Genomic DNA, 14,847 nt, shown 5'->3' with positions numbered 1-14,847 from the left:
GTAGTCAATATATAGGAATATGTTATTATAATGTACCAATTTGTGAAATATATTATTCTCGACTCCCCCGACATGGACACGTTGTGGCATCTTTTCCCATCCATCCATCCTCTCTCTGAAACTCCACATAATGCAGTACCCACCTCAAGCACTAAGCATCTTAGGTGAGAATTAAATGCTATGTTATAAATGATACATATTTTTTTTGAAAAAAAAGAAAAGAAAAAGAACCCTATTTCTCTCCCTAGCATCATATGAATTTAAAGACCGAAGCTAATCATATGATTGGGAGATCATATCTTAATTAGGTCGATGGTGGGTCTAACTAAGTGAAATAAAATAAACATAATTTGGGATAAGCATGTGAGACAATGTGAGAATGTCTCCTATTGAATTGATCTCAAGAAGGGCTTAGAGAGACCCAATGAAGATCAAGGTTCATGGTATCTAGCTATTAATGTTAGTTGGTTTGATCACCAAATTGGTAGGAGCAAGCAATAGTTGGTTAACAAAAGTTATAGATCTCGAGGAACAAGTGACGAATGATGCATTGCACTTTCATGGAAAGTGTTGAAGAGTGAAATTTGACGATTATTTTATTGTAATTGACTCTGAAATTAAAGAGGCTAATGATGTGGATATTATTAAGCTCACTTAAGTATGTGATTTGATGAGTAATATGCATACAATTTCAATAATTTCACAGCTATACGGTTTTGTCAAATGTTATAAGGTATGATTCATGAGATTGAGAGAGAGAGTTAAGGAAAAAGACGGAGCAAAAGATGTTTTACGATCAAGAAGACGGCATGCAAAATTAAAATGATAATCTTTCAGAACCTTAGCTCCGATATACCTCAAAAGAAAAAAAAAGATGAAGTCAAAAAATAAAAAGGTTTGGATCAAAAACAAAATGATTAATGTCACATCAACTAGATCTTGCAAACATCATTATCGAAAATAGGGGAAATTATATAAGTTTTACATATTTTCTTGTTTTGGCTTTGTGATGGAGTTTTTCCTCTTGTTTTCATTTACTGGCATTCCCAAGTGGAGTTGTTACATACATGCATATATACTTGGGGAGCAGGTGGATGGATGGAGCCTTGAGCCAACTAAATTTGAGGTGATTGATGGAGACACTTTTGGTTCATAACCCAACATGGGATGTTTTAATTATCATTTGCTGATCCCATATGAAAAGGGTGTACATTTCTACCCTTGAATCCACAAGTTTAAAAGATCTTTAAAAAAATTTTAAGTACAAAAAAATGATAAGAATAGTTGGCAAATCTTAACAGTAAAAAGACTAGAATATACATATGATAACTTCGCTATAGGTGTACAGATAGCATTGCTCGATCTTGTATATTTTACATGTCTTAGTTTTAGATACCCGGCCTCCCTCTACACATCCTTTACTCAACATAAAATTGATATATAATTAATCTAACTCATTGGGTGCTAAATAATAACAGCAATCACTAACTTGGGGTGAATTGTAGGGCTAGTCGTTTAGATAATATACAATTTCAAAAGTTTGGGATCCGAGCCTTATTTTAAAAGTATGAACGTGAATCAAATTTCTAATATTGTTGACGACAATATAAATAATAATTATCAGACAAGCATGTATAGTTACTGTTTAATTAGCCTTCTGATGCTTATAGTGTCTTTCCTTATTAAATTGCACCATTTATTGTGTCCAAACTACTGCATCCGCAAGGAAAAAAAAAAAAAAATGAAGTGGAAACATATCACCTCTTTTGTCAATTTTTTTTAAAAATAAAATAAACTAAAATATATAAATAAATAAATAAATAAGAATAAAATATAATTAAAATAGAGTTGTTTTTTTTTTCCACCGGAAAGAGAGAGAAGGGGGAGAGGGAAGGGGTAGGATGTTGCCCACGTGGCCGACAACATCGTGCTTCGGTCCAAAAAGTGGGCCCCGCACTCTCAACGGAACTGCGAAAGCTGATTGGGCCCTCACATGGGGTCCTGAAGACGGTGACGTCATCCTCGTTTCCCCCCTAACGACCTCACCTGGGAAACGAAACGGTTTCCCTTCTCCCTCATAAAAGATAAAGGTGCCGTTACGCGTACGCATGCATCTTTGTTGACTCTTTTGGTTGATAGTTTGATACTCTTAAACGAGTCAAATTTAATCAATTAATCAATTAACTATTAGTTTCAATAAATCAAACTAATATCATTTTGGGGGAAATATATATATATANAATGTATATATATATATATATATATATATATATATATATATATATATATATATATATATCAATAGAACAGTTATTTAGAAGAGAAGCATTCGATTTGCTCGACATTTCATATTATGAATTTATCTGATTTTAAGAGTATGGGAGCATATATATTATTGAGTGTTTAGCAGTTTTTATTTTATTTGCTCAAAGCGCATCTCACAATGGTTGATTAGTCAGGAGAAATATGTCCAGATGCATGCCTAAGACGTTGTAAAACGCTTGGCTACGTACATAATCATTAAGTTATAAATAAATTTGTTAGTAAATCATATTATTCTCATGAAATTATAAAGTTTAGATCGTATATATAACTAACTAAGCACTAGCTCATACATTATATTATAGTCATCAAAAGGAGGATTCTCACTACACATAAAGTATATATTAAAATTGATGTCGGACCAATAATGTCCATTAATTAATCTGCAACTCTTCAGAGCAGCAAGAAAAATGAATTTTCTATTAATTTTTGTTTTCTAACCTTGCTTTCATTTCATAACCTACCAAAATAATGGTGAAAAGGATGTAGATATATGATTAGAAATGAATTTAATAATGGAGGGCCGGGGTGTGGTCGGCAATGTCGGCTCTGCACTTGACCTCTCGGTATGGCGTACGTAATTTATTCTTTTATCTTTGCGATTTTGTAATCACTGTTTTAACTACGCAATTAAACGAATTCTTAAACTTTGTCACTATCATGAGATCTAAAAGTTAGATCACATGAGCCTCTTTTTTTCTCCCCCTTTTAGAAAGGTGCAGGAGCTAGCCCCAGTTAATTAATTAAGCATTAAAGAATATTATTAATGCATTGTGGTTCCTCACAATGATAGCCAAATAATAAGATAGGGGGAAAAAACGTTTAGAATTGGAGTCATGCATACATATATGCATGGGGTCCACGTTTCATGGTTGATCATGTTCATACTCATGGCGTGCGTGAGAAAGAGCAAATGGCTATAGTTAATTTGTTATGATTCATTAGAATGTGAGGAGGATGGATGGTCATGTCACATGTGTGCCACGCACCCATTGTCGATCCTCATGCAACAATGAGACGTGATTCTACACTTCCCATTTTATCTAACGCGATTTAAGATCACATAGCTAATGGATCATATATATATCCGAGTTGAGTTTACGACAACGGTTAATTAATTATCCTACCCTATCCTATCCTTGGCATGTAATGAGTTAGCTAGCAAGTTCAGTAAACGGTAAGCATCTAATTACAAGCTATTCATTGATGAGTGAATTTGAGGTAATCCAACATGGTTAATTTGTTATAATAAAAATTGCTCTATTATTATCATCATTATCCATCACAACTATTATATCATTATGTAACGTGTTAAACATTTTGCGCAGAATATATACACGAACACACTTTAGTATAAATTGTGTATCTTAATTACTATTGTATGTAACTATCTAACAAGGCAATTTGTATTAATTAGTTGCAGAAAATGCTAGGTGAGATACAAGATAGGGATGAAACTTTGGTAATGTAATAATTTATTAGTGCGTGCTCCGTGGCTCCGTGCATGAGAGGCAAATTCAATTGCTTTGATGAAGAGTTACTTCTGTCTGAAAAGAGAAAAAAAATGGTGTATGATATATCTAATATCGGGTGCCATATATATATATATATATATATATAGATATATATATATACTATTTTCGTGATGCAGTTGAGATAACTTTCTTTTATTAACATAGCATTGAATGTGTCTCATATCTTTTACTGCTGGCCTGGGCCATTTCTACTCTCTCTCTCTCTCTCTCTCTCCTCCAAACCTTTTAAAGCGCATTGACACCTCCCCATCTCTTTCCTGTCTCCACTGCTCGCTCCTCAGCCTCCTCCTCGCACTAACTCTCTCTCTCTCTCTCTGTATATATATATATATATCATGCGCACAAGCATTAACACAACATTAAGCAGTGCACAAATTATATAATTTAGCGAATAACATGGATGAAGAGATACTGTCAATGTTCAACCAGTGCCCTGGTCCGGGCCCCAGCGCCGACGTCGGCGGTGCAGCAGGCGACGTGGATCTCAGTTTCGGCAGCTCCTCTTCGTCTTCGTATTCGTCGTCGTCGTTCGCCGCCAGCACATCCGCCACCCTCAGCGCCCGCAGCAGCCTCTCCCTCTCCCTCTCCCTCTCCCTCTCCCTGCCCCCCAACTCCTCCTCCTCCGTCCTCCGCCCGCTCCCCCACTCTTCTTCTTCCTCTTATGCGAACTGGTCTGCTCTCCGCGCCGCCACCGCCCTCTCACCCGACGGCCTCCTCCGCCTCCACCACCTCCACCTCCTCCGCCCCCTCGGCTCCGGCCACCTCGCCCGCGTCTTCCTCTGCCGCCTCAAGGGCCTCCCCCCCTCCTCCCCTCTCTTCGCCCTCAAAGTCGTCGACCTAAACATCACCAATAGCAGCAGTAGCAGCACTAGTAAAAACAACAACAGCAGCAACAACGAGAGCAGTAACAGCAGCAACAACAGTAACAACAAGGACACCGACAACAACAACGAGAAGGAGGAGGAGGACGAGTACTGCAGCAGCAAGGTGGCGTCCCACGCGATGGCGGAGTCGCGTGTGCTGTCGGCCCTGGACCACCCCTTCCTGCCGACGCTCTACGCCCGGCTGGACCCGTCCCACTACGCCTGCTTCCTGATCGACTACTGCGCGGGGGGGGACCTGCACTCCCTCCTCCGCCGCCGCCCCGCCGGCCGCCTCCCTCCCGCGGCGGCGCGCTTCTACGCCGCCGAGGTGCTGCTGGCGCTGGAGTACCTCCACGCCCTCGGCTTCGTCTACCGCGACCTCAAGCCCGAGAACGTCCTCCTCCGCGCCGACGGCCACGTCGTCCTCTCCGACTTCGACCTCTCCTTCCACTCCCACGTCTCCCCCTCCCTCCGCAAAATCCGCTGCCGCCGCCGCAGCAGCAGCAGCAGCAGCCACCGCCACCGCCACCGCTCCTCCTCTTTCTTCGCGCGTTCTTTGGCGCGCGGATGCTGCTTTTGCGAAGGAGGGGCGGCGGCGGAGGAGGAGGAGGAGGAGGAGGAGGAGGAGGTGGAGTTCGTGGCGGAGCCGGAGCGGGCGTTCTCGAAGGCGTGCGTGGGGACGCACGAGTACCTGGCGCCGGAGATCGTGAGCGGCGGCGGGCACGGCAACGGCGTCGACTGGTGGGCGTTCGGCGTCTTCCTCTACGAGCTGCTGTACGGCCGGACGCCCTTCAAGGGCCCCGCCAAGGAGGACACGCTCCGCAACGTCCTGCACAGGGAATTGCGATTCCCCGACCTCGCCGGCGCCGGCGCCGGCGACGATGACGACGTGGCCACGGCCAAGGATCTCATCCGGCGCCTGCTCGAGCGGGACCCGCGGCGTCGGATGGGGTCGGCCCGCGGCGCCGCCGAGCTGAAGCGCCACCCCTTCTTCCGCGGCATCAACTGGGCCCTCATCCGATGCGTCGCTCCCCCCGTCGTCCCCGCCGCCTCAGCCTCAGCCTCAGCCTCGGCCTCGGCGGGCCCCACCCCGCCGGAGACCGTTGTCGGTGTAGGGGCCGGGGCAGGGGCCCACCTCATCCTCAAGTGGAGCAGCTGGCGTAATTTTCACAAGAGAGGGTGCGCCGGTTATATCAGGAAGAAGAAGGGGTTTTTTGGTCATTTGGGGTTGCCGTCGGGGTTGGGATCTAATTAAGACGATAAAAGAGAGATAAGCAGAGATACGTAGTAAACGTAATAAAATTAATACGTCGCTCGCGCACATGCATGATGATCGAGGACGAAGGAAGTTCTGAGACGTTCGTGATCAAATTTAGCTGCTTAATTAATTTGCTGTCCGTTTAAGGCACTGTACAAATGAAGCTGAGTTGAGAGATGCATGCATACGAGATCGATACTAGCAGTAGCCGGTGCGGTGATTAGTAACTTATTAGTATTTGTGTGAATATATGGATCATTTTGATCTTAGTTGGAAGAGCAGCGAGGTACATAAATTAATATATACTATTTACGTATTTTATAATAGAGTTTCTCTTTTTTGCTTTCAATTTTATATATTTAGATCTTAATATATAAACTTTTAATTCAGTAAAATAGAATAACTCATATCAAGCGAAATCAAATTAAGTACTTTTTTTTTTTTTGTGGGGCTTCCATACGTTTTTACCCACTAATATAAAGAAATTAACTTGTAAATTTTATTGCATTCAAGCAAGTTTTTTTTTTTCTTTTTTTTTTTTAAGAGATAGGTAGCACGTTATCTGTTTCGTTTATTTTATTTAAAAAAAAATTAACTAAAAATATGAATCAACTAAGATTCAAATTTGAGATCTTGAGTATCAACTATCAAGTCTTTTGCTACTTGTTCTAGAAACAGTCGGTCATTCAAGCAAATCTCTCTCTATATATTGAGAGAGAGAGAGAGAGAGAGAGAGAGAGAGAGTGAGTGTGTGTGTGTATGTGGCTATTGCTCGGTACCGTTTGGTTCGGGTATAAGCAAGAACTAGCTATTACAGGAATAGGTACAAGTATGAGGAAAAGAAAAATAATGTTTGGATGAAAATTGGGTTGTTCCTGGGAATAAGAACAATTTTAAATAGTTTTATATAAAAAATGGAGGTGTTGGTGGGGATAACCGAGAACTACTATTCTCGAGTAAAAAATTAGTGTTTGGATATAAAGGGAGGGATAAAGATCTATTCCTATTCCTATTTTCTAACCAAACGCTGCATGTCGGTTTATCTAAACCAAGAAGTGATGGTCAGAGCCGACATAACTGACACAGAAATAAAAGCCCACCTCCCATTTATCATTTCAGTCAATCATTTATCCATTTGTTAATTATATTATTATTCATTGCCTAGTCAGAAACTTATTTAAAAAAACACATAATAAATACTGCACTTTCTCTTACCAAGCAGTAGTTTGTTATTCTCCTATTTTTTTTTTTAAAAATACAGCTCTGCCCCTTTCAACCAATTTTAATAAAGGAAAACTTCGAAAACCGCCGTGTGTTTCACACTTTTTTATTTTATTATCTTGTGATTTAAAGTGTATTAAGTTAGTATTTTATGATTTCTCACTTTTTTACTTTATTATTCTGTGATTTAAAGTGTATCAAGTTAATACTTTATGATTTTATTTTTATATCAAGTTAGTACTCTGTGATTTTATTTTTGTATCAAGTTAGTACTTTGTGATTTTATTTTTTTCTTAATAAAATATTAAACCATAGGGTACTAAAGTGAGAAAGTGCGAAACCACAAGATAGTAATTTGATATACTTTAAACCATATAATACTAAAGTAAAAAATAGTGAAACCACAAGGAAGGTATTTGAAGTTTTTTCTTTTAATATCTTACACGCAAAGCTGATTAGATTTCATGTCCTGATATAGAAGCTAAAGCTGCATCTATCTGCATGCATGGTGTGGTCTGTGCTTACTATTTTCATCTTTAATCTCTCTTCTCCTTGTGGATCTTCTTCACTTGCATGATTGTATCCCTCACATTTATATATTCATGTAAAATGTTTCATCTTCCTCTTAATTGTAATTTAGTTTGTGAACCTTCCTTACCGAATTTTAACAAAAAGGAGCTCATGCTTGTAGCTCAAAAAAGGAATGACAGAAGCACACTGAGACGCATGGGGATTGCATGGTGGGTTGACCAATTAGTGGTTAAAATTAAGTAAATACCAAGAGCTTTAGTTGTGTGCCTATAGATCGTGTGTTTACAGAGCATTAAAAAGAACAAAGTAGATAATTTCCCTATACCTTATTATGAGGTTACCAGAGGAGCCGAGTTTCAGTAAATGAGCACCATATAAGCACGCTGAATTGTTCACCTTGTTGCTTAGTGCTAATCAGACTTTTACGTTACCAATACACAAATCAAACAAAATTGTTGCAAGCAGTAGAGGAATAAACTCATATTGAATCTAACTGAACCAGATTTTTCAGTACGCAGCCACATATCCTTCTCTGCGAAGGGATAGAGAGCTGAATCTATGAACAAAGGAGCCTAATATATATCTTAAGTAAAACACAAATAATTGACCTTGTAACCCACAAAGAGATTATGACAGTAAGAATCCACTTTGGAATCAGGAAATTGGCTGACTAAAACGTATAGTAAATAACAGAAAAATGTAATGTAATGAGTGAATCTTTAGTACATATCGAATATGCAAACATAGTTTCTTGAGTTCACAATAATTAGTAGTACCAAAGAGCAATTGAGGGAGCATAATCTCTCTCTCTCTCTCTCTCTCTAATAAAAAATGGACCAACAAAATAAGAAAAAGCTCATCAAGCCTATCATCCCCATTCCATTCATTCTATGCCCTGCACTATTGCCTCCCCCAGGAGTAGCTGCAATAAGATCCAAAAAGAAAAAGGGATATCACCACCTTGGGTAGTTGAAGATACATGTTTTCTCAAAAAAGAAAAAAAAAAGAAGAGAAGCACAAAAAGAATGACCTTTCAATTTGAGTTAGGTTGAGATATCAGGTACAGATCATCCAAAGAACATGCTAATGCTATGCGCATGAATTAATAATCACTCTGGAAATTAATCTAGTTAAACTATCAGCCAATATGTCTCCTCAAATTGTACAGCATTTGTTTTGTCTACCTAAGCTTACAGCAATTTTAAGACAATTATGTTGCTCCAAGTTTTTCTCATATTTAATATTGTGCAAATCTTATGATCTACTTGGACTTTTCAAGTCTTTAGTCTTAAGAAGCAGCAAGCAGCATGTGTTTGACAACTAAAATTCCTTCTTTTTTTTTTTTTTTAAGTCTTAACATGCTTATAGCCCTCAAAACTGAAAAAAAGATGAATTATTAAATGGAGAGTTCTTCAGATGTAAAGCACATTTTTAGCATCATACCTGGAGGGCTGTTGTTGGTGGTCGAGGGTGTTGNCTCATATTTAATATTGTGCAAATCTTATGATCTACTTGGACTTTTCAAGTCTTTAGTCTTAAGAAGCAGCAAGCAGCATGTGTTTGACAACTAAATTTTTTTTTTTTTTTTTTTTTTTTTTGGTGGTAATAAATAGAGCCCTTAGCTATGAAAAAAAGATGAATTATTAAATGGAGAGTTCTTCAGATGTAAAGCACATTTTTAGCATCATACCTGGAGGGCTGTTGTTGGTGGTCGAGGGTGTTGGAGCTGCAACCAAAATTGAGATGATAAATAAGATAAAATAATACTATCTTTCAAATGAAAAAAAAAGAAGAAAGATCATTCATGATTCTTCAAGAAATAGTGCATAGTAAAAAAAAAAAAAAAAAAAATTTAAGGAAACCCAAAAAATAGTAATCATGAATTGGGCTAGATATAGGTTGAATTCTAGTTATGGCATCTGTGGATGAAACACGAAGAATTCCTTTAAGAAGTTGGCCTGATGCAACATAGTCCTGCACAATGTTTATCTGATTTTTTGCTTTGTTGGAGAATCTCAAATGGTCGATTTATCTGAAACCAAATTTGAGATCTTCGGTGAAAGTCGGATTCGGATATATAGTGGTAGTGCCAAACAACTGGCTAACCAAATTCAGATACACATTCTCTATGAATCCGTTCTGAACTCGAGCGGTTCATAGCGTGAGAAATGAATTTCTAGAAGACCTCACGGGGATATCCAGTTTATAAATTTACATAACTATATCAGATTCTTCTCGCAACAAAGTAGTGTTTTCACCTTCTTCATACTTATGTTCTGAAGTTTTCCGAGAAGACTAAACACCCTTCTCTCATCAGAGACCTCTATCTATGTCGCATTCGGAAAAGAGAAATAACAGAGGAGTTAGTAGGAGCAGAGAACAAGTTGTGGAGTTGCAATCTTGCAGGTGTAGGGATGAGCCCAACATCTATGTATGCATCTACAGTTTCTATTCAGCACTAATTAGAAGTCAAAATCTAATAATAAGCTTTTTTTTTCTTCTCTTTTGATTTTTTGGTGCCTCTTTATATATAGAATAGAACACTCGGGCAGCAACAACCAATTTCTGTAATTAGCGATTGCTATCAATCATCGTGGATTTCCTTATCCTAAATCCTTGCGCGCGGCCCCCCTCTCCCGACAACAACAACAACAACAACAACAGCAGCAGCAACAACAGCAACAACAACAACAACAACACTAACAAAAACAACTATAGAATAATTCGTTCATTGCATTGCTTAATTTAGCTTCGCTCTCTTCAAATTAAGAGAGATTTAATTAATTAATTAATTAATTCAGGACTCATAATTACTTTGTTAATAATAATAATAATAATCATAGTAGAAATCAGCAGCAGCAGCAGCAGGAAATTGAGTTAGTTTTACCTCCGGCGGCGGGGCACTGGTGCTGGGAGGAGTCGACGCCGCAGTAGGTGGCGAGCTGGAAGCTCTTTTTGGGGTCGATGCCGAAGGCGGCGCGGATGGTGGGGTTGTCGAAGATGGCGCAGAGGCACGCCAGCTCGTTCGTCACGGCCTCCCGCAGCGGCCTGCAGCACGCATCCGGCGGCCGCGACGTCGCGTTCATGTACGGCTGGCACGGCACCAGCTTCTCCGCGCACGACGGCACCGTCGACGGCGTCTGCGCAGCCCCCCATCCCATCATCATTACTACCACTACTGCTGCCGCCACTGCCAGTCCATTAATAATTCCGCAACGGCCGTACCCCATCATCGTTTCTATCTTCTCGATCGATCCGGGATCTCCCCGCCCCCCCCCCCCCACGTCCAAAGCAAGCTCTCTTCTGTACCCTCCCTCTCACGAGTCACGATTTATTGATTGATATTTGATGATTCGCATACACAGACATACATATGCGGACCGGCGAAGTCATTTGGAATATTGGCGTTGTTGGTGGGTCAGCGGTCGCCTTTGGATCGGGTTCGGCAATTCCACGCGGAGGACTCTGAATGGTAATTATTGAGTAATAACACACAGGGACCTATGACAAAGACACCGAAGACAACAACAACAATAAATAACTAATAATAATAATAAATTGATTAATTTTGAGGCTTTGACGGATCGGACGGTTGTGGAGCCTCCGGAGGGGTGGGCTGCAGTAGTATGATGTGATGTGTGGGTTCAATCAAAGGCAGCGTTCTTTGTTAAAAGGGTCTACGGCACCGCGTTATTTACTACTCTTCCGATATATATGAAGTTAAGTTCCCATTAATTGACTCGGTGTTCCCACCAGGCCAGTTCCTTGTTTTGTTAATAGAATATCACTATCAACAATCAACAATCAACAGTGCCTATGATTATCTAACAAACGTCGGAGTTCAAAAGTTATATTTAAATAATATTATTATATTAATATTCTTTTTATGAAAAAAATTTAATAAAAGTCTGAGATTTGGCTTTCCGGCTATTGCATTAGACTTCGTTTGAGATTACGGATAGATTACATTATGTACAGTAAGAAAGTACGATGAAACAATATTATATTTATTTCATATATAATATTACATTTCGCATATCGCGATGAGTCGGCAATATATTTTTTACGGTCCCATAAAAAAAATACAAAACTATATTTCTATATGCTTTTATTCTAACTTTATTTTATCTAATAGCGTCAAATAGACTTCGATATCAAAATTAAACCTTAGTTTAAAGAGCACAAATTATTGCAGCACCTTACTTGGGCAGAAAGGCTAATACGATGTACATAAGTCCAGTCAAACATGCACCTGGCAGAAAAATTACTTGCCAAATCCTAGTTTGACAACTGGGCCTGCACAAATTGGAACCTTGGGCTTCTGCTGTCTGAACATCATTCGACAAGTAGAAAAAAAAAAGATAATAATTCCAACAATTTTGCAGGCTGGAAAATACAATAAATAAAAGTTAAACGAATTGTAACCCAAAATCAAACCATGCAAACTCTTCTCCTAGCCTTTGATTTCTGAATGAGGCCTATCTGCACGTCGGAATAAATTATGCGATGACAGCTTATTCAATATAAAATTTTTCTCGTTGGATTAAAAGCAACGAGCTTGATTTATGCTTTCTCAAAAGGTCTTAACATTCGTCATTTGACCAAATAGCATATTTTATTTATAAGATGATTTATCTTATTCTAAAAAGACTAAAATACTGAATATCTATCTTATTACAAACGTGTGACCACACTACTCGTGAATCAAATACTTTCTGAAATACTTCACTGGCTCGCACATTTCCCAAACAGCGAGAATTAGCAACATGAACATAGTAATCAACAGTACAAGCCCAAACAGCGAGAATTAGCAACGTGAACATAGTAATCAACAGTACAAGTCCATATAAAGAGATATTTACATATGAAAACTGAAGATCAAATGAAATCACACCGTAGTTTGCAAATTAGGACAGATCTTTAACTTCATAACTTTGTATATGAATATAACTGTAAACTATACATGCAAAACCCTTTAACCCTCATCCATCTTACCGTAGCAACTGGTTAGAACTACCCCACATATACAGTACAGAAAGTTAACGAGGAATGTTGACAAAAAGATATCAGTGAATATGATAAATATGATTCGGTCACCAGTATTGGCAAAGTTTTGTGCCTATTAGTTGCCGTTGGAGAAGATTTAAGCATCAATTCCTGGACCTGGATATGCAGGAAGGCTCATGATCCGCTTGTCGACCATGGGGCCGCCCACCGTGAAATGGTAGAGACTCTGAAACTCCATATCTTTTATGCCGAGGACCTCATGAACTGCATTAGCAAACAATCAAATGATGAAACAAGGCAAATCCTGAAGGAAATTCACCACTGTTAAGAGTTTCCCCCCCCCCGCTTTCTAAGGCATCTCTGTAAATGTATTTGTCTGTATGCCCCTCAAAAGTCATTTGTGACCCTGAAAATAGCCCGTATTTGTCCGTATACCCCTCCATAGTTATAACTTACATCTAAATATCCTTAGAAGTAGTCTGTATATTGACATAGTTATATATCCTTAGAAGTAGTCTGTATATACCCCTCCGTATACCCCTCCATAGTTATAATTTACATCTATATCCTTAGAAGTAGTCTGTATATTTGCATGCATGCCCCTCCGCCTGAGTGCTTCTCAAGTTGCAAATGTGGATCTTTGTGCTGTAAAGACACTATCAGCTGAAATGTTTAGAGAGAACACATTTTCGGCCAAAACTCAAACTTTCCAGCCTGAAAAGCTCTCTACAGTAGAGGCCCAGAAGCAAATATGGCTGCTTTCCAATTTTTAGGCGTAAAATGTAAATTCGATGTGTATAGATACAAATATCAGAAGCTACTTCTATCAATAGGTGCAAACTGTATCTTTCTAGGTGTATATGCACAATTACATATATTTCAAGGGTATGCACAATGCAAGAATACAGTGTATCGCACTCCATGCAAGAAGTAGTCTGTATATACCCCTCCGTATACCCCTCCATAGTTATAATTTACATCTATATCCTTAGAAGTAGTCTGTATATTTGCATGCATGCCCCTCCGCCTGAGTGCTTCTCAAGTTGCAAATGTGGATCTTTGTGCTGTAAAGACACTATCAGCTGAAATGTTTAGAGAGAACACATTTTCGGCCAAAACTCAAACTTTCCAGCCTGAAAAGCTCTCTACAGTAGAGGCCCAGAAGCAAATATGGCTGCTTTCCAATTTTTAGGCGTAAAATGTAAATTCGATGTGTATAGATACAAATATCAGAAGCTACTTCTATCAATAGGTGCAAACTGTATCTTTCTAGGTGTATATGCACAATTACATATATTTCAAGGGTATGCACAATGCAAGAATACAGTGTATCGCACTCCATGCTTATCTCAATTCAAAATTAAGCCAAAATAACATGAGGTGGAAACAGGTGAACTTCACTAGCAAAATGTAAGCAGGACTCCACTATAGTTCGTTTGGAGACGGATTCCTGAGTTTTGTTAGTCATTAGTATGACTTCTCTAACATTTACGATCATCGTGAAACACTGCATATTTTTATGGTAGTGACACCATCAATAAAAAAAAGCCTTGTTTTGTCGCTCAATTGCAGGGTTAAATGGGCCTACATTCCACATTGAACTTATTCCTTATATATGATAATGTAGTTAGGGTCCTCAAATATCTCCTGAACTCGATGTAATTCTGTGATGCATACCAGCGTCATCAAAGCAGATCTTTTATGTATATAAGAATGCAGAAAAGAGAATATACCAGCATCATCAAAGTAGCAACCGATTCCGGTAGCAGATATGCCGACTGCATGAGCTTCAAGGTATAGCACTTGACCAAGGACGCCGGTCTCCCAGAACAAGCGCGGATACATCCAAGCACCCTTTTCCCGCAGAACAGGTTCAAAACGAGCAACCATGCCTAGGCTAAAGCACCCATCGGAGGCAATATCCTGCAATGTTTTTTAGTTATTTTTTAAAGCCAGTGGGATTAAAGGGCAGGCTTAAAGAACACAAAAACTTTTTATGCATACCACTATCAACAGAACTAAGTACTCGTTGGGCCTGGTTTCTGTGGTATCTTTTCCACTTCAGGAAATCGAAAGCTTTCAGAATCCAGGCACTTGGCCCGCCCCCCCC

At 39.3% G+C, this 14,847-nt stretch overlaps 3 protein-coding genes across 3 annotated transcripts in view; 1 reads left to right on the top strand and 2 right to left on the bottom strand.

Moving 5' to 3' along the window:
- On the top strand, positions 3,981-6,294 carry LOC109710051 (serine/threonine-protein kinase WAG2-like). The gene has a single exon (XM_020232467.1). The coding sequence runs from the start codon at positions 4,254-4,256 to the stop codon at positions 5,973-5,975; it is 1,722 nt and encodes a 573-aa protein (XP_020088056.1). The 5' UTR covers positions 3,981-4,253; the 3' UTR covers positions 5,976-6,294.
- LOC109711066 (lipid transfer-like protein VAS) lies at positions 8,378-11,020 on the bottom strand. Its single transcript, XM_020233962.1, has 3 exons — positions 10,618-11,020; positions 9,421-9,456; positions 8,378-8,652 (listed from the first exon to the last, which is right to left on the bottom strand). Exons 1-3 carry the CDS (start codon positions 10,961-10,963, stop codon positions 8,552-8,554), a joined length of 483 nt encoding a protein of 160 aa, XP_020089551.1. The 5' UTR covers positions 10,964-11,020; the 3' UTR covers positions 8,378-8,551.
- Positions 12,576-14,847, bottom strand: part of LOC109710376 — a 4,333-nt gene continuing 2,061 nt past the window's right edge. The window contains exons 2-3 of the mRNA XM_020232897.1: positions 14,471-14,660; positions 12,576-13,001 (exon numbers count right to left, since the gene is read on the bottom strand). Coding sequence (XP_020088486.1) covers positions 12,874-13,001; positions 14,471-14,660 — 318 coding nt within the window. The 3' untranslated portion in view covers positions 12,576-12,873. The remainder of the gene's footprint in view (positions 13,002-14,470; positions 14,661-14,847) is intronic.

The sequence above is a fragment of the Ananas comosus genome, linkage group 5 (assembly GCF_001540865.1).
Source record: "Ananas comosus cultivar F153 linkage group 5, ASM154086v1, whole genome shotgun sequence".
In the NCBI taxonomy this organism is placed as follows: domain Eukaryota; kingdom Viridiplantae; phylum Streptophyta; class Magnoliopsida; order Poales; family Bromeliaceae; genus Ananas; species Ananas comosus.
Note: the sequence above shows the minus strand (reverse complement) of the source record. Positions and strands in the feature narration are given on the sequence as shown.

Excerpts from the sequence above, each read along its gene's own strand:
- LOC109710051 (XM_020232467.1), top strand. The coding sequence starts at position 4,254 with ATGGATGAAGAGATACTGTCAATGTTCAACCAGTGCCCTGGTCCGGGC.
- LOC109711066 (XM_020233962.1), bottom strand. The coding sequence starts at position 10,963 with ATGATGGGGTACGGCCGTTGCGGAATTATTAATGGACTGGCAGTGGCG. Across the intron at positions 9,457-10,617 it reads CCAGTGCCCCGCCGCCGGAG|CTCCAACACCCTCGACCACC; the intron begins GTAAAACTAACT and ends TTTTGGTTGCAG. Across the intron at positions 8,653-9,420 it reads CACCAACAACAGCCCTCCAG|CTACTCCTGGGGGAGGCAAT; the intron begins GTATGATGCTAA and ends ATCTTATTGCAG.